We start from the raw sequence: 25912 nt of genomic DNA, 5'->3' as shown, positions 1-25912 counted from the left end.
AAAACCTGTGGGAATCCCATATTATTAAGAAGGCATTTTTTTCTTTTTATATGCGCACATCAGCAGTACTGGTCTAAATATAGCCATGTCAAGATGTTTGTGAAGTGCAGAGCTAGCACTTCCCTGTCACTTGTATACACGGATGTACACGGATGTAAAAAGCAGACATATATTATCTGTAGGATGGATTTCTGGGACCGAATGTATGTATGAAGGAGAGAACGAGACAGATATAGAGTGTGTGAGCGAGAGTGTGTGTGTGAGAGTGAGAGAGAGAGAGCCGCCAAGTGAAACAACTTTCCTCATTCACTCATTAATGTACTATGACAGTCATGATCCCTGTGTCAGACACTAAGTCCTGTCTCACAGGTACACAAGCTTTTCCTCATTACATAACAAATGACGTCATACAGGTGAGACCATCCTCCAGCCCGAGCCATGCACCGAGCCATGCCCCCTCCCCCACACACCATCGCCCAGTAATCCCGTGACGTCATTACCTGCCAGGTAACTCAACCCCGTCACGTAATACTGGCTGTCCGTGGGTGAAACAGAAAGGTGCCAACTATCTGATCACGTGGGCCGACGTGGCTGTCCTTAGATGACTTCTGGGGATGGTGGCGCTCAGTTGCTTGAATGACCCCTGACTCCTAACAACCTGTCAGCAGCTAGTCTACCAGCTGCACATTTGCAGGTACACAAATAGAACCATTTAATAATAAGAATAAATCCACAGTTTAAATTTTTTAATAATTTTGAACATTAATTGCAGCTTGTCGACAGACGTGAGCGTATTAAGTCTCGTAGCGGAAACAAACAACAAATTAACCCAAACACGCCCTTTAGCTTCTCCATATTTCTGTAAGACACTTCCAGCGCAACATGAAGACCATCAGCCATGAATCAAATTAGCCATGCTGTACTTCTTGTTGAAATACTTTTCCCCATCTTAGACCATGGTCTGTTCTAAGGTCACAGGCCACACAGTCCACACTAATGTTTGAGGGGCAAAATGTCAGGACGCGACAAAGTTTCTGACACGTGGCAAGGGACGTAATCCACCAGGATGTCAGATGAGAGTTGTGCTGAGGTGCCTTCCCCTTACAGGTGGCCTGATACAAAAAACTAGAGGAGAAAGAAAAAAAAAACAAAAAACAGCGACGTTTTTAATTAGTTCTAGAATCTTTTCATAGACGGGGAGTAAAAAGGCCCAGATATGGCGAGCAGCTTGCAGTTTGATTTCTAGTCCGTAAGCGATCAGCGGAGAACTACATGGACCTCCGCTCGTGGAGGCAGAGACAGTCGGCCAACGTCAATAAAACCAAGTGGCGGCCGTGTTATTCTCATGACGGAAGAACATTATAATACTACGTACAGCTGACTGCTCCGACTCTAGCAACATTAATAAAAACAGAGAACTAATTAACAACAATTTTTTTTAGCCCACTTTGCCATCAGCTGTGTCTATCTTTTCTCTCTCTGTTTTATATTCAATGTATTCTGGCGTGATTAATATGATGATAAAGTTTATCTTATTGTGAATATTGCATAAATTCTTGTGATTACGATCACGTGTGTCATTTGCAATGAGTTTTGTTTTTAACAATTGCTGCTTTGTCGTTTAAAAGTGTCGTATGTTGTGAGGCTACCATCGTGTACGCGCGTGTATTCACGTGACCTCTCCTTTTTTTTTCCGTACAGTGTGAATGTGAATGCTGCTCACTGTAAATATGGAATTCCCCTCCCCCCTTCTCACCAATGACAAGCATCTTCCTTCACCACTGCGTTTTGGTCGCGTAGTCCTTGGAGTTACCAAAACGATTAGTCCGATGTTATGATGTCACTGACTGTCCACCTTGCCTCAAGGCTCTCCAACTCAAGCGTCCGAATTTCTCCCTGAAATTCCCGAAACACGCGCACAGCCTGAAGTGCATCGAATTCCTGGTCGAGTGAGAGAGAAACATGTGACTGGCAGTCTGCCCCATTGAAACCAAGCGAGATTTCCACCATTCACACACTGGCAGTCTGAAGATAAGGCAAAGTAGGAGAAAGCTAAGCTAATTAGTGCATGCAGTTTGTGACAAAACTCTTAAAGCGAATTTTAGTCTGAAGCTGAAGAAACTCTCCGTCATTTATTTTGAGTAGACTCTACAAAGAACTTTATGTCTCGCCTTGTCTCAATTCCTGCCTCACTTTGTCTCGGTCACTATCCAGTACTAAGACATTGAGCTAATTTGTTTCAATTAACTTTAAAAAGAACTTAATGACTGTATTTTATTTAATTTCTGGTTCTAAATGAATTTGTTTATCGAAGATTAAAGAAGAGCGTTTATGATTATTTAATGACATAAGCATCGTCAATGAAAAAGAAACCCTTGTCCCACTTATCCTAAAGAAATAAAATTTAAAAAAGGTAGAAAAAAAAACCTATCCCTTCCCTCTCCGACATTCCAAAAAAAATTAAAAAAGATTACCTCACACGATGCTAGCTGAAAATATCACAGGGTTGACCGACATTAACGAGTGATGATAAGGCTGCAAGCTACATAAAGATTGCAGCTGATGGTGTGTGGACCTTGTCACTCATGACAGTATCTGTCGGCGTGCTTGACATCTTATGAAAACTTTCACATTCAGCAACAGCTAGCACACAGAGTTCTGGCAGTGTGGTCTGAAATAACCTCTGACATTTCCAAACTAGAACATCTTACTCTAGACCCTACTCAAGTCTTTAAAAAACCGGTTTTTTGGCCTCAATTTCAGTTTTTGTTGTTACCGAGTATTAAGAGCAGACATAACCTGTCTCCATTTTATACCCACGGCTGTAATTCTTAGATACTATTAAAGTCTGTTAATAAAAGTTTCTTTAAAATGTCTGTTTCGTTTTTTCTAATATTCTGGAGGCAACCTTGAGAACACTAGATCGCCATAAAGTGTCATGTAGGTCGGAAAAAAAACCCGGTAGAGGAAGAACAAAAAGAGAGAAAGAGAAAAGACCCTTACAGCTGGACACAGGGACAAGCACCATCACAGAGTCCGACGAAGTAAGATTTGCACAGTTGAAGCAAAACTGTTGTAGACTGAGTCAGTGCTAGTTAAGTCATAATAATGATATGATCATGCATTATTTTCTTCCCCTAACGGTTATCCCTCCAACTCCTGCTCTTTCTCGCTCATTCTCGCTCTTGTTTTTATGAAGTCAAAGGCACGTGCAGCAATTTGTCATCTCGTGTATCACAGTTTGCAGAGATTGCAAACCCAACAAAAGCTCTATTCTTTGCCTTCCTCTTGCTCAGAAGTGAGATATTTCATTAAAAAATAATTTTTACAACTGTATTTAGGTTTTTGCATATCTGGGTAAATGTACACGTTTTTCACATGACCGTATTTACTAGTGCGTGTGCTTTACTCGTTTGCTTGTTTGTGTGCTTGTGTGTGCGTGATATCACAGAGAGAGAATAAGAGAATCTCTCACTGGTCAATCGATTTTAATTTGCTCAGATTTTAGTGTTTTGTTCTTATTTCAATGGCGAAAAAAAGTGTTAGACAGGCAGATAGCAGGACAGGACGAGATGTGACTCGGCCTTTAACTAAAGCGCGAGAACGTGTTCTGCAAAGTGTGACACCACCTTTATCCTAGACGAGACATCGTCACGTGTCGCGTGCTCATCTCTTCTTTCGGTGCTCGAGTTCCGCCGGCCTTTGAAGGCACCGCGCGTGTTCACACTCCACCAGCTAACGAGTTCTTTTTCTAGCAGTCAACATTATAATGAATTTTTATCCAGGGACAATATCTTCCTCAGAAAAAATAAAATTTCAGAAAAATATCCTCTGATAGAAAAGGTTGTGTCCGCTGCCAGACACTGACGCTGGCCAGATTCAAGGGAGAGCAGGAATAGACGCTTAAAAAAAGCGCGATCACAGGTTATCTCCCATGAAAGCTTTCAGTGACGAGGGCTGCGATCGCCATCAGAGTCCGCAGATGTACATCGCTGCTGTTGGCGTGTGTAGCAATACAGAAGAGCGAGGCAATGTAGATGAGTGCGCGCCAAGCTGGCTCAGTGTGTGCACGTGCACAAGAGACCGAGTGTACTGGCCGCGCGATAAGAGAGAGAAGCACATTCTTAGCTGCGACTGCACAGCGGCCATTCCCCTCCAACCCCATCCCCATCCTCCCAGACCGACGATACGCCAGAATTAAGATTGCCAGACATCAGGGAGTGTCGGGAACAACCAGAGCCAGGAACTGGCGAATCTGCAAGGAACTAAAAGACTGGTGTTTGTCTTGTGGCACAAAGGAGATCAGACAGTGGCGCGCGCTCATTAAAGGGCCGTTGAGCTTTCTCTTCCAACTGTAATCTGACCCAACACATTCCCTCCATCTTCTTTTCGCTGCTGACGTGAATGAGAGGTGGGGGGACGGGGAGTGAGTAGGGTGGGGGATAGAGACTCCTTTTGTGTGTCGTTTGGACAGTTTTGATGACGATGCGTCACGTAGATGAACTGACAGGTAGATAGAGACGGTGCAGCCAGTTACAACAGCGCTTCCATCTTCTTACAGGGACTTTCTGTATATTCCTGTCTCCTAGCAATCTCTTCCAGTCTTTCTGTCTGCAGCTGTCTCTATGTCGTAACCCCTTCTACCTTTCTCTCTCTTTTCATAATCTTCTGTCCAGAGGCGGCCTTAGGCCTCAGAATCCTATTGTCTTCATTGTTATTATAACAACAACCTTTATAATCGGAGTCTACACTCAGTGTCAATGACTCTTTTGTTTACTTCGCTGGTGTGAACTCGGCATGACAGACCTTGAGGAGTCAGCGGCGAATCTTCAGTAAAATTATTTATCAGAGAGGAATATTACAGCGTACTTTAAATAACTAAAACTAAGCTATTAATAAAAAATACATAAAAATAATTAAATAAATAACCAATAACAAAAATGAAGTGAAATATCAAAGAAAACAGTCACAAGTACAGAAAGAATGAATTGTTATTACGGCTTACAGTCCATCGTTGACCGGACTGCCATCCCGTACAGTTGGTACCACACCCACCCCGCCCTCACATCCTACACCCTCCCTCCCACGTCCCTCCTGACCGGACTGCCACGTGACTTATCTAAATACTCTGGCACATGCGTCAAGAGAATCCAAGGGGAAGTAACAGGATCTAGGGGGCAGGCCTGTCAAGCCTGCATTGCTGCTGCACATCAGCACAAACATCTCTGTACAGCACTGGTTGCCTCCCGTTGATGGGGACAAAAAAGGTCAAAGGGAAAAATTCCCTAGCATATAAACAATGTCTGCCATTTCCAGAGTTTTATCCGGCATTTTAACTCAACCCAGCTGAGGAGGTTTTTACAAGGTTGTCAAGAAACAGGAGCGGGACGAAGAATGAGGTCAACTTTGGTGATGTATGGGTCACGTGATGTACGCTCACCCATTCCTAGCCATTCATTTCCTTCCCCGCAGATACAGAATCATGAGTTGCACAAATGATGTTAGAATTCCGTTGAAGACAAAAGAGAAGTCGTTTAGAAATTAAGTTCTTTTGGCTTCTTATTGAATCATCGATGTCGCTATTTGATAAAAGCAGTCTGTAGTGGAGATATGTACAGCTTGTGTGTTTGTATGTGTGACTGTCTCATACCTGACGATATGTACATCTTGCATCAGTGAGTCACAAGAAAGCAGTCCTTGTTTATGATCTTTCTTTGTTCTGTCACAAACTACCTTTGGCGAGATATTCAGCTTTTCTGTCTTCTGCAAGGGCACTAAATATTGTTAATGGTGTCCTTTCTAAACTTAGGCTCCAGACGCGGGTCTACCCTGAACTCTGTATACCACAGGTCGCAGTAACACACAGACCGCCTTGAAGAATGAAAGTGCGCTTTCAGGCTTCACTCCCTTCGTGAGCAACTCTACAACCAGGTGCGGGTAGAAAGAACGATAACCGTCTCCTGTGCGCCCCGCACCTTGCAGATAGAGTTCTCTTTTCTTTGTGGCGCATACAGACCTTCTTTTTCTCTTTTGTGTGTGTGGTTTTTTTTTTAAAGTACGCGTGGCATCACAGGCGCACAGTTTGTTCTCTGATGTGAGGTGCAGCACACACACACACACAGCCACACACACACACGCGCGCGCGTCAGTTGGTTCCAGAGAACCGTCAGCTGTAACTGTATCACGTGGCGTCAGACACTGGACCAGCAGGCGGGACAGCACCAGGGTGTTGGATGCTGCGGCGACTAGTCGTGTTCACAAAAGTCTGCGAGTAGCCTGCTGCTTCTTAACTACGAAAGGTAGGTGTGTTGGTGCCTCTACTTTAGGTCTGGTAGAAAGTTTTAATTTATTAACGGAAGCTACGTGTAGTGTCGAAGATGTTGCATCTGTTGATGGAAGCCAGGTGTCGCATGACAGTCAGTGCCTCTACTGAGTGGTCAGGTACTGTATGAAGGTGTTACTGTTAGCGAGCGAACTACAGGTGGTAGGAAAATGTTCATCAAGGGATCAAAGCTTGGTGGGTATGAAGGTGTTACATCTTGCAGTCAGTTGAGGTGTGGTGTGAAAGGCCACAAAAGGTAGGTGTGATATGGAAGGTGTTTCCCAGTGTCATGTCGTGTTTTAAACAATGTAGGCTATACAGTGACAGTCATGTACCCGATTAATTAGATAAGTCTCATGAGGATAATTCTGTTGATTTGTTAGAACAGTAATATCTTGGAAAAAACGACAAGGATAATGATGATGATGATAATGACGACGAGATAGGCACTATTTTGCATGAATCACCTGTTGTTTGCTCACTTACTCTGTAGAGGGGGAGGGTGGCCACCACCCTTTGACTCTTGGTGTGTGCGTTTGCTTCTGGTCCACCCGTATCTGTACCATTGTTATCATGTAATCAATTGTTTTTTGTTTTTTTTAAATCTAGATATCGTCTTTTTTTCTGCTGGCTTAAGGTGACATATTGATGAAGGCTCTGATGAAGAGTTGTCTGAGCTCAGTGGTTACCATCAAAATACCAATATTTTAAATTCTCACCTCTTGGAAGATTTTATTAAACCATACTTTTGTTTGAAATTTTTCCCTCAGCCGATACCCCAATAAGTTGTACAGGTATTGTCTCTCTGGGCCTCAGTTAGGTTCTAAGCAAGACAGCCCCCAGGTTTTACCCCCAAGCTCCTCCGTTTTAGTGTTCAGTGACACAAGAGGCAACATTTTAACCCCAGAAGAACCGACCTCATATTTATCTTTATCGCCGTCAGTGTCGAGGCACTGACCCGTGATTTACCTGTCCCTAGTGCAGAGCCGCTCGGCCTTATCTCAGGCTATATAAGTCACTGGTTTTTATATATTTTTGTCCTTCCTTAGAAGACTGTCAAGCGGCAGACTTAAGCACCAGCTCACTGAGGAGTCATGGTGCAAGATGATGCGCCCACCCTCATAAAGACCCGCTTATCGCCAGGAGTTTATCGCTGTTTGATAGACAAGACTTTGAAGATCGTGCATCGGCCGCACATCAAACGATAGTCGTGACACGCTTCACCAGCTTCTGATATGTGTAAGGTGGAGCAACAAAGAAAATCAGCATCAAATTTTGTTTATTTATTAAGGTTTATTTTTCTGCTGTCAGTAACTTTCAAACGTATTTCCATCAATTTTAGATAATTTTATAAAGTAGGAGAAGAGGTAGCAGAAGAGGATAAGGCTCCACTATGTCAGGACATTTCCTCACACTGTATTCTCTGTCCACATCAGTATTGATATAGGTATGTAGGTAAATAATGGTCAATATTTATTTAATGGTGTCCAGAACTTCGGTGAGACAGTTCCAGGTCCTGAGTACCTCCATGACGCCCAGTGCTCACCATGTGTCACAAGGAAGCCAGTGACTGTTGGAGGGTTAACCCAACGGCCATAACCAACGCCTTTGTGTGATGAGGAGTGGGTAAACTCTTCTTTTTGATATGGTGATAGGGGGCAGCACATGAGGTTGTGCAGCGATTGGACAATGCACACCAGTAGCAGCAGACACTGGGTGCGTCCCGCCCCTTGCAAGCATCACACGGCGGAGAAGTGGAGGGCAACAAACGGATTTCTCTGTGCCTCCGACATTTTTGACGAGATTATAAACAAATGTGTGTATTGCTGACACAGGATCTGCTTGTTCCCTCGCAGCAAGAAGTCGGCCAGTAGAGTTGTTATCGGATATTCAGGTATGAACGTGCATTGAGGGGTTGAGGTTTGGTGGCGTTTGCTGGCGCTGGTAGTGAAAACTTGTCCACGCCCGTGCACGTGCACTCGACAGCACACACACACTCACCAACACACCACACACCAGCACACACACACACACACACACATACACCAATTCACACAATCTCTCACACACAAGTTGACTGCACCACAAAGGTACTGCGCACTTTCCATGTTTTGTTGATACATGTTCTCTGTCGACCTCCTGACCTGCACTTGTGTGTCAAGTGTCGAGTGTGTCACAACAACGATACCATGGTCACAGAACTTCTCTAGATTCCTGCACGTGCACTTGTGTGTTTACACACGTAGGTAATGTGTGAACACGTATATGTACGTGTTTCTAAGAAACATATTCATGCGAGGGATTGGTTTCCGCTCTCGTGTTGGAGTCCGTGCAGCGGGCTTCATGTCGGCGATGGGAGGAGACATCTCTAGCAACTTGTCTGCCCTTTGTTGCCTTTTTGGGGTGATCTACCAAGCAATACACTAATAATTATTATCTACCAGGTACCCAACATCAAAGATGTACCAAGTCACGCCGTACGACACCGACGACGAGACCATTGATGCAGGCTGTCCTCTTACTCATGGTGAGTAGCTGTTCACTCTTACAGAAATTAGTTTCTAAAGCAGCCTAGTATTCCTTCTGTGTTCTTATTAGTCCGTGCATTCATCATCCTTTGGGTCAAGGAAAACACACACGAATGGATTTGCATTTTCCAACATGTGATCCTTTAGCGCAAAATTCCATAAAATCTTCTAACACGAAGGAATTCTGAATTCTCTATTGTCATCATCAAAAGATTGACAGACTTCAGCCCCAATGTTATGATAGCACTCCTCTCCCACTCAAAAAAAAAAAAAAAAAGAATCACATATAAGATACAAAAGTCTTGTAGTATTGTATCTATTGTTGAAAATTGTAGACCAATGTTTCAGATAATAAAATCCGACATGGACCTGACAAAGTCCGTTATTAAATAGTAAAATTGTATAAATGAGTTTCATTCTTATGTTTATTATTTATTCTCATTTTAATTGCATAAATAAAACTGTAATTAAAAAAAAAAAAGCTTGAGATAGGTATAAACATGTGTGTATGGCTGTGTGTTTATGTTTGGATGTGTATACATTTGTATGTACATGTTTCAGGCGATATTTGATCTGCACGAGACAATACAGGCGTCTTCACAGCGTAAGTGTGTTTGTGTGTGTATATGGTGTGTGTGTTGTGTGTGTGTGTGTTTAGCCTTCAGTGTCCTAGGATGTTCAGAAGAATACCCCTCTCTACTATATATCCATGCTCTTACTGTGGTGTCTACATGTTCTCTCTAGCTGGTCATTAAAGTCATTGCGACTACATCGCCTGCTGCAGCGGTAGTGAGACTAGGGCTGGAATGTGGGGCTGGTTGTCTGGTCTGATGGACGTACCTCTGTCTGACTGTCACACCTGTCGGTGGTCTACTACATTACTTCCATTTCCTCCCTCCTATGTCAGTGCGTGCGTGCGGTAGGAAGTGTGGGTACCCGTGTGTAAAGCTCTTGTCTGTAGAGGCGGGTACAGGCTGAACATTAGAGGAATTATTTAACCCCGTGACCTACTGACACTGTATATACTTTTGTTGAAATTCCCCGTTGTTTCAATGCAGCGACTATTGAGTGCGGGGATTCCCCTGCAGACCCGTCTAACGTGACCTACGAGGGTCGGGTGGCGGGTATGTACGTGGAGGGCAGACAACTCCAATGTCACTCCATCTCGCTGATCGGCAGCCAGCGACACACAATCTTTGATGTCTTCAGTGACAGGTGTGGTGAACAGGTGAGATAATCACTTTTTGTGCTTGATTTTTTAATGAATGTTTGTGTAATTTATGTGTGAGTATGTGTGTGTGTGAGAGAGAAACAGTGTGTGTGTGGGCAGATAGAGGTAGGAGAGAGGGTGAGAGAGTGAAGATGGAGGGAAGGAGACAGCCAAATAATTAGAACGCTTGACGGTTGGATACTGCTCCAGAACTTGACCCCTTTCCCAAGTTTTCCCAGTTGTTGAACGGTTACGTGACCCCACAAAGATGTCCTCAAAGAAGCACCCGTGAATGTTTAGAGGGTGGGGACATTCAGTGGTCAGTTCTGTGCACGCGAAGACGACACTGACTGTCCCGTGAGACTAACGGCAACCTGTCGTCCACCTGTTGATGCGTCTACAGGCAGGTGGCGGGCGGCGCACGGTGCGCGTGAGGCTGCAGCACGTGTCGGGGCTGATGGGGCCCACCGACCCCTTGTTCGTCCTGACGTGCATCTTCCCGGACCACGTGACCAGCTCGACGCGTGCGGGGGCGTGGGATCTGATGACGTCACACAGTAACGATGTGGAGTGGCCCTCAGTGCTGTGAGTAGAAGGGAGTCAATGCTGTCACTGGGAGGGTCAGTGTTGCAGGTGAAGGGTCACGGGCGTTTTACTGAGGTTATCAGTCAAAAGAATCCTCACACATTAATGCAGAGTAGATGAAATAAAAACCAGGTGTGTTCACATGACGTAGTGTGCTCACAGTGTGACGGCCACAGGAGTGTGTTGTGACGCGCGTGACAACAGTTTGTTCCCTTAGTGTTGCAGAGGGCGCTGTTTCTGTGACGTCACTCAACGCTAAGGAGGAGAGCCTGCAGACCTCCGAGTCTTCTACCCAGTCTGTCCGCTTTCACCAGCCTCCTCCGCCTCCTCCTCCTCCTCAAGACACTCACGTTGATGGCCGCCACACGGGGGCGCTACTGTCAACGGCGGGTCTGCTGCAGCATGACGGACTGCGGACCATGGCAGGAGAAAAACCGGATATGACATCACTACGCCGGTCAGTTTGGCGGCAAGGCCAGGCACTTCCATCCTCAAGCTCAACGTCGTCGATGAGGTGGGAGACTTGCCGACAGTTGTCGTTCCTGGCAAGTTGTTGGCCTTGGAGCTGCACTCCGGAAACATCAGTAAGTCGTCAGCAACTTGTTTCTCTCTGGTTCCTCCCTCACAGAACCTGTTCAGATAATATCGTTTTGAAGTTTAACAGTAAATTTTTATGCCGCCATTCTGTATTAATCTTTGGTCTCGGTGACACACACACACCAAGGGTTCTTGCTAAACAGGATCTCACTCAGATCATGTCCATCTCTATGGCAGTGACCTTTGGAGCAGTAGCAGTGACGCGTTGCCAGGTAACCAATCCTCTTGGTAACGAGGGCGAGGAACTGGAAGCAAAGGTCATTGACAAAGGGTAAGTGGTCGATGTTTTTAGTTTCAGATTACTAGCCTTAATTACCAGCTCGAATTACCAGCCTGATGTCGAGCTTGTGTTAGCTGTCAATTCTTCGATCTCTCTTACTTTAGAGAAGACCAGCTCTGTCAACACTTGTTCTTTCGGTAACAACATCCTGTAATAAACTCCTCTCTTGGTGAGAAATGAGTTGGTTTCTTTTTAAAATGTATATATGGATATTTTGTATTTCTGTATATTTAAAACTGTTGTGGGGAAGGGATCCCGCATATTTTTTTAACCGCTGATTAGAGGTATGGGATTGCCCACATGTGCACCTTTTTACGCATTTAAAACTGCTGACGTCTGGTGTGGTCACGTGACCAGCGATATTGTGTAGACTGTATATATTGTATTATTTATATATGTATTATTTATTACAGGTGTGGGACTGACGACGTCTTGCCCAAGTCAGCCACCTTCAGGCGAAGCCGGCACGGGCTGATAACTCCTTTATTTGCCGTTCCCGAGATGTGGACGAGGGGACCAGCGCTGGTCTTTTCTTGTGACGTCATCATTTGTGCTCACGCCACGGACTGTCGACAGGCAAGTATCATATAGATGACAGATTCAACAGGTTTCGATGACACCATCAGTCTCACCAAGCAGCATACTATGATGTCATAGTTTAATGAGATGACGAATACTTACAGCAGGTCACGGCTTTGATTACGTCATCACTGTAACTGTAATAGATGACGCGATGAACACAGGAAGGAGTGTTGTAACTGGCAGAAGCCAATTTTCTGCTTTTTTCTTTATTGCATTTTGTACACGTTTCATACTTCCTATCGCTGGTGTACCCATACTGGAAAGCCCTCGGTGTATGACGTCAGTGTCTCGTAGTGTGTGAGACATCTGTGTTTTGCATCCACCTTCAACTGTTTAGAAGGTTCTCGTATATTCGACATAGGTATGCCCCACCACGTTTGCCACATCCATCTCCCCTGGGATACACGACGTGGCTGTGACGCTGGAGAGCCAGGTAGTGACCCCTTGCCCTTTGACCGAGCAGCTTGGAGGTGAAGGACTGAGCCCACCTGGGTGTGATCTTGGCTTTGAGGTGCCGCTGCCGTCAGCAGTGGGAGAAAAGGGTAGGAAGACAATAATACGGGTATAGAAAACGGGACAGTGTCTGTGTGAGCGTGCGTGCGTGCGTTTATATATAGTGTGTATCTCTATATATAAATGTGCTTGAGCGAGGATCATTCCAGGTAGCTTGTATATATACATATCTCCTTTTTTTTCAACTCATCCTTCGTTTGTCTTTTCGTCTTTCCACGTTTTTCAGATGCAAACAACAACAACAACAACACGGCCTCCATGACGTCCCCTCTGTTACAGGAAGGCTCCTGGTTGGCCCAGCACCTTCACTACCTGCTCATCATCTGTGTCCTCGGTATCTTCATCGTCGTCTTCATGTCCGCAACGTTCCTCAAAATGGCGGCTATGCAGCGGTACGTGTGCCAGACCAACAAGATGATGTCAGACGCGGCAGCGGCGGCGGCAGCGGCAGCAGCGGCGGCAGCAGCATCGCGAGAGACGCAGAACCAAACGACGCAGACGGCACGGCCTCTTCCCAGCGTTCCCAGCACCCGCCGCGGGGGCCGTCGGGACGAAGACGGAACGTCCACAGCCGTGGTGCAGGCCCGCCATTCACAGGCGATGACGCCGACAACAACGTCGACGGTGTTGACCTCGGAGAGCTCGGCCTTCATCTACCCGGAGCTGCCAGACGGGGGTCAAGTGCAGCCTGTGTGGGTTCCCGTGTCTCACAGCCCTACTGCTCTGAAAACCTTTTCGATGCCCCCGGTGCACAGCTTTTCGCAACCTGTGAGCAGCTCCTCCGGCATGGATTCTGCTCACGAGCACCTCCATCACGTCAACGTCATAGAGGTCACGGCACAGCCGCAAGTAGTTGAGGTCAGAGGGCACAGCAAGCCCGCTAGCGACGTTGTAGAGGTTACACGTGAGACCGAAGGGGAAGAGGACAAGAGGTCCTCCTGGTCACATGACTTCTTTGCACCAAAACCGAGCAGCTTTTCTGGCCGAGGAGGGACGGTGCTTGGAGTGAATTCCCTTAAGAGGAGTCTGGAGCGAGACGGCTACTTCACCCATCGTGGGAATCTTACGGCGGGCCGTGACCTGGCCATGACCCCGGGCTGCGCCCCGGACGGCGCTGTCATTGCGAGGCAGTCACGTGACACAGGGAGAGCGGAGCTGGGAGTGGCTGTCGTCTCCCCAGACCATCATCGCTCTACTCATCATGAACATCACCGGTCTCATCAGGATCCTCACAAGCCTCTCAGAGAGCCCCAACCTCACCAGGATCCTCACAAACCTCACAGCAAACAGCAGCCTCACCAGCAGACAGGAACGATCGCACAAGAAACGACACGTCTTTGAATCACGTGGCAAACCACGTGACAAGCTTGTAAACACCGGTCCATTATTGAAGCAGATTGATGTCGGACAATTATGCACAAAGACATTCACTTGTCACAACAGGTTCACTGACTTGTGAACTGTGACTGACTACATGGCAGCTGTCACACCAGACAGGGTTTATAGTCGATACTGAGAAAAACTATCGTGGTTCGTGTATCAGCCTGTCCAGCTGAATTTTTTCCCGGTTTTTTCTTTTGTTGAACCTTATAGCTTGTCCAGGTACCGCTTGCTGGAGTCTGTCTTCTCTCTACAGTAGTTCGCTGACCTCTACACAAAGAGTCGAAGCTGACAGTCACGAGGAAGCTTCTAAGCTTGAAGAGAAAATACTCTGTCATCATCCTGCCATATAAAGTACGAGTGACTAAGCAATCTCTCGATGAACTTTCTAGTCCCTGGTACAGACTTCACTGGCGAGGGTTTGTCACATCACATAACCTGACAGTGTCTTCCAGCTCAACTTGTATCCTATTGTACCCATTTCATCTTAAAGAAACTTTTTTTGTTATGAATAAACAATTATTTGTCAACAGCCCGGTCTACAGTTATGTAACTGACATGCTTTAATTACAAATAACGTTTCTCACAAACACAGAACTATTCAAAATATCTTCCCAGCAACTGGACCGGTCTGGTCGGGAATTTATTTTTCCTAAAATGTTATGTAGGGACCTCACCCTAGTCTTGTGATTGGCCACCTGCTCACGTGACTTAATCTGCAACCCTCATGACTTTATACACACACAAACACATGGCCGTCTTTGCAGTTGTCGTCTGCCGGATGTGAAGACTGCACACACATAACTGTGGATGTGTCTGTGTGTTGGTCACGTGACACAACCCTTGCTAGCTCACCTGCTTGACTAGCTAACTGATTTTTGTTTCTTCTGCCTCTAAATACAATAAGTTTTTTTTAACGACCAGTCAGATGAGATGTCTCAGATGAGATAGTCAAATCAGCTGTACAACAGCTAAATAGCGTGTTTATAACTTGAGCAAGTCACAGAATGTGAGAGCAAGGTGGTCTTACAATAGGTCAGGGCTATCTGGACATGGCCGCGGTCATATTCGTGTCCCGCGGGACCGTTTCTTGAGCTGGACCTCCATACCACGTGATCGCTCAGTTGAACAAGCGTGAACCGGGGGCATTTAAATTCACCGTCTGATGTGGTCCCCTCCTCGTCAAAGACAAGGGAAGGCTGGCCAGAGTCACCCACCAGGCAAATAAATACTGGTACACCACAGCTGACTTTCTGACTTGTACCTTCATGGTCAGAAAGATGGCATATAACATCACCTCACACCGAACACCCTCTCCATCCCATATTTCAGCTGTTGCCCTCGATACAAAGTGCCACGTGTGCGAAAAACTGCCTACCAGAGGTCCTTCATGCCAGCAGCCATCGTCATCCTAAATAAGAGACACAAGGACTCGTAGGGCTACCATAGACTCTGGCTGTGTCACACTGACTACAAGGTTTCTTTCAACTACAATCGGAGCTGAACTTTTGTTGATTGTTTCCCAAACCTTTATGACTGCAGGTACGACATGAAACCATCGACGTGTTCATCTGCTGTCGTCCTGCTGGCGTTGCTAAGTCCATGTAAAAATTGCTGGTCACAGTTGAATTATCCAGCTCTGGTATACAAAGCCGTCGATCACATATGTTTTAATCTGTTTACGATTCACTGCTTATTAATCTTTTTGATACTACAATCATAACTTTATGTTAACCACTTCACTGCAATAACGAGGTTAAGCCTCTTAACTTTGTCTTTGTTCCCAGTATCAACTTACACCTCGTCAGGTGTGTGCCGTTCCGCACGGCTGCTGGTCTCTGCCTTCCAAAGTCCTGTCTGCTTGCAATCAATCAGTATTTGAACAGACGATGTTAATGTTCGCCGCCCACTTATCTACAAATCCCTACCAGCCTTCTTGCCTTTCGTTTCATCGTTTCCAACTCTTGTTAACTTTCCAAATATATTCCGTCAGCCGATTTCTTTTCTAACTGGTGCTCAAGTGGATGTTCGTCCTTTGTCATCCAATCGCGATATTAAATTTTGGTCTTTGTTAATCTTCTTTTTTATTGTTATAAATAATGATAATGATGATAATGATAACAATGATAATAATAATAATGAGGCAAAGTTTGTAAAGCTCATACTCACACTTCTAAGGACCAAGCTTTTAGCGCATAAGAACAAGAACGAGACATGGACACCATACGAGGGACAGGAACACAAACAGATGGCGCTGATCTTACGTAGTTCATGTCACGTGCACTCTACAGTGCCTTTCAGACGAGGATGATAAATAAATCAAAACAATGACAACAATTTAAAATTTAAAAATAATATAGTTTGAAATTTACAAGAAAACACAAAGCAAATCCAAATTTCCCAACCACAGTTCGAACACACGTTTCTTCCAATGTCTCAAAAATATTCAATGTTCCTTCCCACTATTCCCTTCCCCACAAAGTCTCCACTTGAGACAGCACAAAATCCACACTTGAAGTAGCACAAAGTATCCTCTGGCATTTAACATGAAGTTTCCACCCAGTCACACCACAAACATCCAAAACACTACCACACTCTTTCCTTTGTTCGAACAAAACCTATCAACACTAACTTTATTAAAACAAAGACCGGCCATCCATGTCTGGCACGGCTCGCCTCAGTCCGTGGACCCTGACAGCCCCAGTAATTGGTGTCCTCCAACCTCCCCCTTCAAATTACTTTTCCCTAGCCCCTTTCTAGCTAAAAAAAATACATTAAAAAATAGCACAGCAGGTTTGTGACACTTCATAATAGACAGACTGACAGACTGACAGACAGCTGTCACTTATTTAGCAAGAGTGATGTCTGCATTGACAATGAATCCCAGATTCCTGACGGATAACATGAAGGTGATTTGGTTTCGCCCACCTTGATGTGATTTGGTGGACAAACGAGTGAAGACTGATTTTTCTTCTTTTAATGACTTGTTCCGGTAGGAGACAGGCGGGTATTTTACAGCAGTTTTGTTTCTTTGTCTTTTTTCTTGTTTAAATCCTAAAAGCCTCCCTTAGAGTGCTCAGACCACGCTGTTAATAAAGAATAAACTTGGTGACATCTGTACTGCCGCTGATTGGCTGCTGGAGTCGGCGAAAATATACTTAAACACGACAACGAGGCGCTGGTGTCGTCAGAGGAGCAGCCTTCCCACCCAGGTACACCCAGGTACACCCAGGTAGGTGATTCTTCTTGTGATTGTAAAGAGAGGGCGACCGGACACTGCCTCCAGGTGATGAACTCATGTCAGTAAAATGTTTGAAGAATTTTTACAAAGAGAGGCTCCTCGAAGCCTCTAATCATTCATCTGTCTTCTTGCATGAGAGATACGAGGACTAACATCGCCACGTATGTCGACAATTCATAGTATTACAGTTTAAATTACTCCCCTTCTTTCCTTTCTGTTCTCCATCCTTCCTCTGCTTCGTGAGTTGCCTCCCTGTACCCTGTTCCAAGCTCTACATTTCCCATGACAGCATCCAATAATGACGAAGACCGTTAACACTGACGGCGGTGAGCCCCAATACATTTTTTAAACAGTTTATGTAATTATTACTATATTTTTCTGATAATATATTGTAAACCAAGCTAAACTGCTGTAAACAATATATCTTTTTCAGGTGATAAATAGTGGACAGAAAAAACATTATCTGTTATTAATATGCAAGTGCTTGGAAAGCAGCAATAGAAATTATAGTGAGATAGGAAGTGCGAGAGTTTTAACAAAGTCACGTGAGTCACAGCAGCTTGGTCAGTATGGGGAACCTGTATTTACCTACATTTACATAAATATATTTACCTGTATTCTCGTGTTTTATTTCAGCTTTATTTCCAAGCTACCCGTGTGAACTTCTGTAAGCAATGGCTAGATCCCTCTGTCTGCTTGTTCTCATGGGGTGCGCTCTGCACGTGGTCGAGAGCAGGTCACGTGACGCTCGACAAGTCGCCGACGATTCAACAAACCTGCTTCCATGTAAAGGAGCTTTCGTGCAGTTCGTCGGACGAACACTTATCGACGATGTGAGAAACCTGTCGTTGACGATCGAGAACGACGAAGCTGGGTCTTACTTGTGCATCGTGAAGATTAAGAGGTATTCCTTGGAGTCGCACTGTGTCCTGTCAGTTAGTCATTCAGTCACGTGCTTTACTGTCAACATCGGCGTTCTGGACAGATGATGACCCAACCTCGACTCTTGACAGTTGTGAATGCTTCTACAGTTTCTAAAGTGAACTTTCATTTGTAAATTTTGTTTGTTTGTGCTATTACTTTGAGCAGATGATAAGGAAACACACATTTAGCCTGATGTTGCTGGTGACGACGACGATGACTATGACGACGTTGATGACGATCTTTAACTGGTGTACTTGTTATGAATATCTTGCTTTTCCATTCGATCAGTCATCTGGAAGAATCCTCCCAAAGCACGAGGGATGCGCAAGTCAGACCAACTGTTAGCTGCTCCGAAGACGAATTCAACGATTTGCTTAGACAGTGTCGTGACCCAACGGCCAGGGGTCAAAGCATCGTGACTCGTCGTGACATCCAAAAGAAGAGTCTTGTGTATCCAGGTATTCAGGACTTCTGGTGTTGGGCTACCTTGTGTCTTGCTTGGTATCTGTAATTGTATGCGAAGACAAATAATGCGGTCAGGGGTTGTGTGAGAGAATTCTCCCCAAGTTCTACCCTCTACCCTCTACCCTCTCCCCCCATAACATGTTCTCGCGTGCTGACTCATCTAGTGTGTAGACTTGTTCATTGTCAGGCTGCAAGGGATGATGATGGATCACGATGGATGATGGATGATGATGATCATACAATAGTAGTAGTAAAGTTCACACAAGTACAATTCAAATGATGTCACACAGGGACAGTCTGGTGTGGTGACGGGAACGATGCCAATGGAGACACCACAAAGCTGGGGAAGTACAATCAGACTGACTCCTGTTGCCGGGCACATGACCTCTGCACACCATACATTGCGAGCTGGTCAAAAGATGCCATTTCTGGGCTTTTTAACTGGAGTCTCTTCACCAGGTCAGCGGCAGAACTATTTAAACCATAATTAATAATTCGCGCAGTTCGACTGATTAGCATTTATTACAATTTTATGCAATTTAGAGTGAACACCTAATTTGGTATATTCTGATATTTTTATTTAAACAGTTTTCTAGCTCACATCCTATACGAGTAATCAGTTACTACTATTATTATTATTATTTCAGTTGTATGACTTTATCATACTCAAGAAGTAGTTTGGTTTAAAGGAAGTATTACAACTGTTCACTTCATGTGACATGTCATCTGTCTCAGGCTTCACTGTCATTGTGACAACGAGTTTAGGGATTGTTTGAGACATTCCACAGACGGCCTCGCTTACATCATTGGAAACATGTACTTCAATATTTTGAGTTCCCTTTGTTACGACCTGGTGTCACGATGTCCCGACAGTGGGTTAGTCATTTCCCTGTCAGTCCCATCTTTTCTCTCTTTTCCACTGAATGTAGTCCTAACGTGAAGCTAGTAGAATGTAACCTGGACTCGTGTGGCTGTTAAGGATGTAGTTATGACAACCTAAAATCTGACCCTAGAATGAAAAACACAAAACTGATGTCAAGTTTGTCAGGGGAAGTAAGAACAAACGTCTAAGATGCTTTTCGCTTTTGAGTTTATCTCCCTTTTAATTACATGACTTAAATGGAGTTTGAAAAGACAGGAAACACTTTTCTTTAATAACTTTAAAAGTTTTTAATGATATATTTTGTAGATTTTCTTCAAGCTGCTCGTCTTGGAAATTTATCTCGTCGGGAAAGTTCTGATAGTGTCATCTGATGCCAGGGACCATGTCAACCAACTGTCAAGTGCTTCCTCACGTTTGTTCTTCTGTATCAAAGTCGATGCAAAATAACCATGTGCATCCCCTGGGAGCAATAAAGAAATTTCTGAGCTGAATTTTTAGTATGCTAAGCATGTAGAGTGAAAGTTAATAATATCTAGTATGATTGTTAAAATATGTAAGACTTTCAAACAATAATGAAGACTCAATATGGTGAGAAGTATCTACAAGGCCGTGGCAACCTATGTTGTAGGTTTCCTTTACAATACTTGCAGTGAAAATACTGAGAACAAGACACTTCAAAAATGAGAGCTGACATTTATTTTAATCAAAGAATGTCCTGTTAATAAATTTTATTGTTTGATCTCTTGAAAACACACAACCAAGAGACAGTTATGTAACCTCACCTCACAAGACTTACAGCATCTTTCTGCATTTTAACTGCCAGAGTCTGATGAGCATATCTTACATTTGGATGAACTGCCATATCACTGACATGACCATGTGTCACCCAGCCTTTGACATAAAATACACATTTCTAGCTCTACTCACAAATAAACCTCTCCTTAAACATTTCTTAATTTGACAGATGTCTTTCACAAATAGTGTAACGGAAAGAGGAACACCTCCCAATGTGTTCAACTATTAGACACCTTGCCCGACAATATTGAGTCAATCTTGTACACTGTTCATTATCATAGTAGCTGGGCTTTCTTTCTGATAATTAAGAGTTGTCAGGCGTTTTCCGAGGCTTCATGATAAGAAATGTAAAACATTTCCGGATTTGTGTTGGTTGATGCCGGTGTAAGACTGACATCCTGTTCATTTGTCACCGAGTGTCAGTGGACTGAAGACAACAACACGAGTCACAGGACCATTGTCACACAGACTTTGCCCTCCAGAGGTAAGTAAGGACCTGAAAAATTTCACACAGATGTATTACTTACTAAACAGCGTGACAACTGATTCTATACATTTCTCTATTTCTCACTCTTTTTCTCTCAACCTTGTCTTTCATTGACTCTAACTCATTAACATCTGCTCCTTGAATATCACCATTAGATGGTTACAGGTCAAACCACGCTCAATTTCAAGACTGAATTTTTTTAAACAGATCTCCTTTCACCAGAATGAGAATGGGTATAATATTTAAGATGATATTTTGAACGTTTGTTTACGCGTGTTTAAAATATAGTAATAATAATAATAATAACAACAACAATAACAACAACATAACATTTTGTAAGGAGGATTTCTCTGTGTGGATACAAGCTCAATGCGCTGCGCACGAAAGACTACAAACAAACGAACAAACAAACAAACAAACAAACAAACAAACAAACAAACAAACAAACAGTAAACAAGACAAGAAACATAAGTGTTGGCAAAGAGAGGACACCATGACACAGCATGGACTAACTGAATGGATGGGGAAGTGAGGAGTGAGCAGAACAGTACTCTTCATTCTGCAAGATGTTTGTTAAAGAAATGAGTTTGTAGCCAGATGTTTAATGGGTCGAGCGTAGACACAGCTTCAAAAGAGAGGGATAGGGAGGTCTGAGAAGAAGGAGGACCATTTGTCCAAGATGCCCGTCTGATGTGTGAGATAGAGAAGAGGGCAGCACAAGCAGACTGAAGAGACGGACGTGGGTGGTAAGGTGTCAGCAGGTCAGAAATGTTGGAGCAAGACCACGAGGACAAGGGTAGAAGTAGAAAAAGTAGAACCGACATTATTCTGATCCATCTAAGCCTGGTCCACTAGGATGTTATGGAGACAGACGAGTTCTGTATAAGGGTGTAATAAAGCAAATCAAATGTAATTTATGTTGCCCGGATGTATAAAATATTGTTTCACTGATCACTGCCTATGATTATGTCATAAATATCCATTACATTCAGAAAATCAAATATACTTTATAATTTTTACATTAATTGGGTTCGCGACACATAGATGCTCGTCTACACACATCCTCTCCTCCTCTCACTGTCACACTCAGCGAAATGTTTATACTGCAGCAGGTAGAGTGTCAGAAGGGAGGCCTGACACCTGTACACCTGACACTCAGCAAATGTCAATACGAGCAACATGTGGGCTGGACACCCCTAGGTGAATCTTGTTTATTCTTGTGTGGTCAGCGCCCTGTGGGATGGATGGTGAAATTGTCTCTGGTATTTGATATCTGCCGCTTTTGTTTATCTTTTGTATTGACTGCTTTGCTCTTTTTCTCGCCACCATCCCAGCCTCCTGTCACCCAGTCTTTCTGTCAGTCATGCGTGCACCTCCGACACCTACACACAGCGGCTGAGGTTTGTGTTCATTTATTTAGTTTTACTTTGTTGTTTAGTTGCCGGGCTGCTTCTGCCATAAATAGGCCATGGGTAGTAAAACAACTAAGACCAGCATGCAATGCGATCTCAAGAATAAAACTGAATAACTAAATAAATGGAAGCTGTTCCTTGACTCACAATGATTTCATAATACCGCAATCTCCAGTTGCAATCTCATTTGTCGTATATTTAAATCTTTGATATTTGTGTCTGTGTGCGTTTGACTGTAAGCAAACTATCATTTTTGTGTTTGAAAGCGAGGGGGAGGGAGGATTAGTGTTTTACACCGAGTCAGCAGCTAAGTCTACACCCCAGGAAGCCCCAGTATCCATGTAAACAGATGCCACATGCAGAAAAAAGAACAGCGTGCCCGAGACGAGAGCTGAACCCAGGGATACCAACCCTCACTGTGTTGGTGACAGGCGCTAACCACCGGACAGCCCCTTGCGAGCGAGGGATGAATAAAGGAGATGAAAATAGTGTTGCTATATATATATTATAGGCTTTATTTTCAGTTCAAAAAGCTAACATAAACTAATGTCTAGAATGATTTATATTTGAATTTACAATGATCTTCAGAGTTTTTTTTTTGTGTGTTTTGCTTGATGCTGTATATGTGGACAGGTGGCATCATGTGATTTGCTGCTGCACCAGGTAGGGAAGTATTTAAACAGCACACTAACCTGGGCACGAGGACACCTGACACCACCTGACAGCTGGCACAGTCTCCGTGTCGTCTCATGTCAGGTTCGTGCTGCTCTCAAAAGAAAACACACACACACGCGCACACAAACACACCTCCTCCTCCTCCTCCTCCTCCTCCTCCTCCTCCTCATCATCATCATTGTCATCATTTATTGTCTTCATAAGCAGGACAGTCTGAATGTTGACACCTATTCTGTCGATGTCTACAGGTAAAAGACATGAGCAATGTTCTGTGTCAGGTTATTGTCGTCTGTCTCCTGTATGGAGTGGAGAGCAGACCACGTGATCTATCGCCAGGTGAAAACGCTTTGTGCATCGATGTCTTCTCACACTTCTCAGAGGGAAAAGTCACTTTCACTGATGGTGCAAGGAGAGTGTTACTAAACAAACAACCGAAAGGACCTGGATACAAATGTCTCGTAAAAGAAGACAGGTACCCGTTAATTATTCAAATTATAGATGTCTGAAAGCTTTAGTCAATCATACTGTTAAGTATTTGTTGACAATTTTAAAGAGAAATTAGTGACAGTACAAAGAGCAAAAAAATTATAACATTCTAATTCTCCATTTTAGTGATTTTTAATTTAAAAGATTTCAGAGACAAACTCCCGGCAGGGTTAAGTTTCTAAATCAGTTAGTCGCTTTTATTCTCGATATCTTTGTCAGAGCAAAGACTATAAGTGCTCGGAGAAAGATAAACACGACTTTCTGAAACAGTATGATGAACATCTAATTATGTTTTAAATCATGTGAGATGCAAACAGTTTTGTGGAAAATGTGTTTATTTTGCAGGTCAGTAAGGGGGTAACTTAATTGTGTATTGCTTCAAAAAGTAAGTTTTCAATCCTTACAGGTATCCCTCAGAAAAGAGAAAGAAACAAAATCAGAATCTGCACGAAGAAACTTTGAACTGCTCTGAAGGTGACATGGACTTGCTTATCTCCTTGTGTCAAGAGCTGACGGAGAAAAATAAAAGTCGGGATGCAAGTGTTCGACTCAAGCGCTCTTTACTGTATCCAGGTATTCTCCACAGAACTATTCTGTTTAGTGTATCCAGGTATTTCCCACATAAATGTCCTGTTTAGTGCATTCAGATATTCTTTAAATGATCATACTTTTCAGTGTATCCAGGTATTGTACATTGAGCATTGTCTTTAGTGTATCCTGGGAGTCTCCACATTAGCGTCGGTTTTCTTTTCATAAATGTTAATTTTTATGTACCTTATATGTGTGACTTTTAACAGGTGCTAATTCTCATTGGCACAGGTACAGTGTGGTGTGGTGAAGGAAATGATGCGAATGGTGACAACACCAAGCTCGGCCAGTTCGCTGACACCGACTCCTGCTGTCGTGCACATGACCTTTGCACTCCACGGATCCTCGCCAACACTAACGACTCTACGACTGGCTTAAGCAATGACTATCCTTTCACAAGGTAAACATGTCCTTTCCTAATCTACTAAAAGTTCATTGCGATAGGGATAAGTATATCTGCACATATCTGCAAGTAGTTTCCTTCTTGGAGAATTGTGAGTTAGTGAAGGGGAGGGATAGAGAAAGTATTGGGGTGAGCTATTTGTCCATGACAAAAAAACTAATCCATGTGTTTAAATAAAACAAACAAATGAACAATGTATTGTTGTTCCATAATAGTTTTGTTCTAAGATCCAAACATCAGGTGTGAATGCTGTCTAGTCATTCCCTTAAGAAAGAATGGTTGCTGTCCCAGGCTCCATTGCAAGTGCGACAGAGAATTTAAGGAGTGTTTAAAGCAGTCGAAGGATGGGATCGCAAAGGAAGTTGGTAAAATTTACTTCAACTTACTTCCTGAAGCTTGCTTCGAAGAAGTATCTCGATGCTCCGACAACAGGTTGGCCTTCTGTTTCCTGTCTGTCTGACCTCAGTATAATTTACTTACATAAAATGTTATTCAGATTCAGAGGTTAATTCTGGAGTTCAACAACTTCCCCCACAGACAAGTGTAATGAGCATGTTGCTATATATGATCCCCGCACATGTTACTCTTTGTTACAATCCGTGCAACATATTGTCATTGTCCACTGCTGTACTAACATGAAATTTCCTCTTGTACAGCATCTCAGCAAAATGTTCTTCTTGGAACTGGAACTCAGTCGGAGTTTACTAATCCGAGATTATCTTGACTGTCTTCAGGTAATAGGACATTCTAATTAATATAAAGCTACTTCATTCTATGTTGTCATGACGACAGGACAATGATACTGTAGATGTCTGTGTCAACGAGTACTGTGAACTGTCACCTGGCAAATACAATAATTTATAAAAGGATTTGATTGATTGTTTAAAAAAATTGGTGGTGATAAATCACAGTTTTCAGAAGCGAGTTTGTAAATATTAACAAAAGAATTGTTTTACTTCGAATTATTCTTTGTAACTATTGTCTGTTGTGACAGTTATCTCCTGTACCTAATGTACCTAATGTCTTTTATATTCTTTAAGGTTTACAGTCAAAGAGGGAGCAAGAGTACAATCGACATTATGTATAGCAGATATACAAACGAGAGATGCATGATTACTCGTACGTCAAATACGTTTGTAGACGAAAGAGGATCACAGTTATTAAATGTACAAAAACTTTGACATTTTCACCCTAAATTTTGGTCTGGTTGTCTGACTATTATATGTGTGTGTGTGTGTGGACTCATCATTTGTGAAATTATCTACATATTTTCATGTATTTATGTGCTTTGAAAACCGCCTGATGTTTTATAATTATTACGATCTGTCAGATAGAATACATGGTTCTGATTATTGCTGATAAAGTATACCCGGGTATTGACAGAAAGGATAATACCACAAAATAATAACTCAAACAAGTACAAAATAGAAAGTAAGCCAGTAAGAAAATGTTTGTGGCAACCTTCAATATACTAGCAAGAAGCCACAGGCGCATGTTTGCTGTCTGTTGAACGAAAGAACGCGTGTCAGTCCATGTGTTCAAGTTGTGGTTTGCAC

The 25912-nt window shown here is 43.5% G+C and overlaps 3 protein-coding genes across 6 annotated transcripts; all 3 read left to right on the top strand.

Moving 5' to 3' along the window:
• Positions 1 to 6136: 6136 nt before the first annotated feature.
• Positions 6137 to 14529, top strand: LOC112553273. 2 transcript variants are annotated; one of them, XM_025220380.1, is made up of 9 exons: positions 6137 to 6299; positions 8767 to 8849; positions 9412 to 10078; positions 10464 to 10645; positions 10863 to 11229; positions 11420 to 11513; positions 11936 to 12098; positions 12466 to 12646; positions 12844 to 14529. In XM_025220380.1, coding segments are annotated over exons 5-9 (1554 nt in total). In that variant the 5' UTR covers positions 6137 to 6299; positions 8767 to 8849; positions 9412 to 10078; positions 10464 to 10645; positions 10863 to 11228; the 3' UTR covers positions 13959 to 14529. The 2 variants fall into 2 exon arrangements, with proteins under 2 accessions (XP_025076165.1, XP_025076166.1); XM_025220381.1 differs by lacking the exon at positions 6137 to 6299 and adding an exon at positions 7831 to 8216.
• A 2555-nt stretch (positions 14530 to 17084) lies between these two features.
• On the top strand, positions 17085 to 20001 carry LOC112553440. Of its 3 annotated transcripts, none has more exons than XM_025220653.1 (6): positions 17086 to 17229; positions 17875 to 18142; positions 18451 to 18620; positions 18918 to 19086; positions 19363 to 19503; positions 19817 to 20001. In XM_025220653.1, the coding sequence occupies exons 2-6, from the start codon at positions 17913 to 17915 to the stop codon at positions 19866 to 19868; spliced, it is 762 nt and encodes a 253-aa protein (XP_025076438.1). In that variant the 5' UTR covers positions 17086 to 17229; positions 17875 to 17912; the 3' UTR covers positions 19869 to 20001. The 3 variants fall into 3 exon arrangements, with proteins under 3 accessions (XP_025076441.1, XP_025076438.1, XP_025076440.1); XM_025220655.1 differs by having other exon boundaries at positions 17197 to 17219; XM_025220656.1 differs by lacking the exon at positions 19363 to 19503 and having other exon boundaries at positions 17085 to 17229.
• Positions 20002 to 20718: 717 nt separating this feature from the next.
• LOC112553204 (phospholipase A2-like) lies at positions 20719 to 25547 on the top strand. Its single transcript, XM_025220280.1, has 9 exons — positions 20719 to 20789; positions 22127 to 22192; positions 22838 to 22960; positions 23128 to 23351; positions 23772 to 23938; positions 24185 to 24353; positions 24648 to 24788; positions 25013 to 25090; positions 25397 to 25547. Exons 4-8 carry the CDS (start codon positions 23137 to 23139, stop codon positions 25062 to 25064), a joined length of 744 nt encoding a protein of 247 aa, XP_025076065.1. The 5' UTR covers positions 20719 to 20789; positions 22127 to 22192; positions 22838 to 22960; positions 23128 to 23136; the 3' UTR covers positions 25065 to 25090; positions 25397 to 25547.
• The last annotated feature ends 365 nt before the right edge of the window (positions 25548 to 25912 follow it).

Source organism: Pomacea canaliculata, linkage group LG12 (assembly GCF_003073045.1).
Source record: "Pomacea canaliculata isolate SZHN2017 linkage group LG12, ASM307304v1, whole genome shotgun sequence".
NCBI lineage: Eukaryota > Metazoa > Mollusca > Gastropoda > Architaenioglossa > Ampullariidae > Pomacea > Pomacea canaliculata.
Note: the sequence above shows the minus strand (reverse complement) of the source record. Positions and strands in the feature narration are given on the sequence as shown.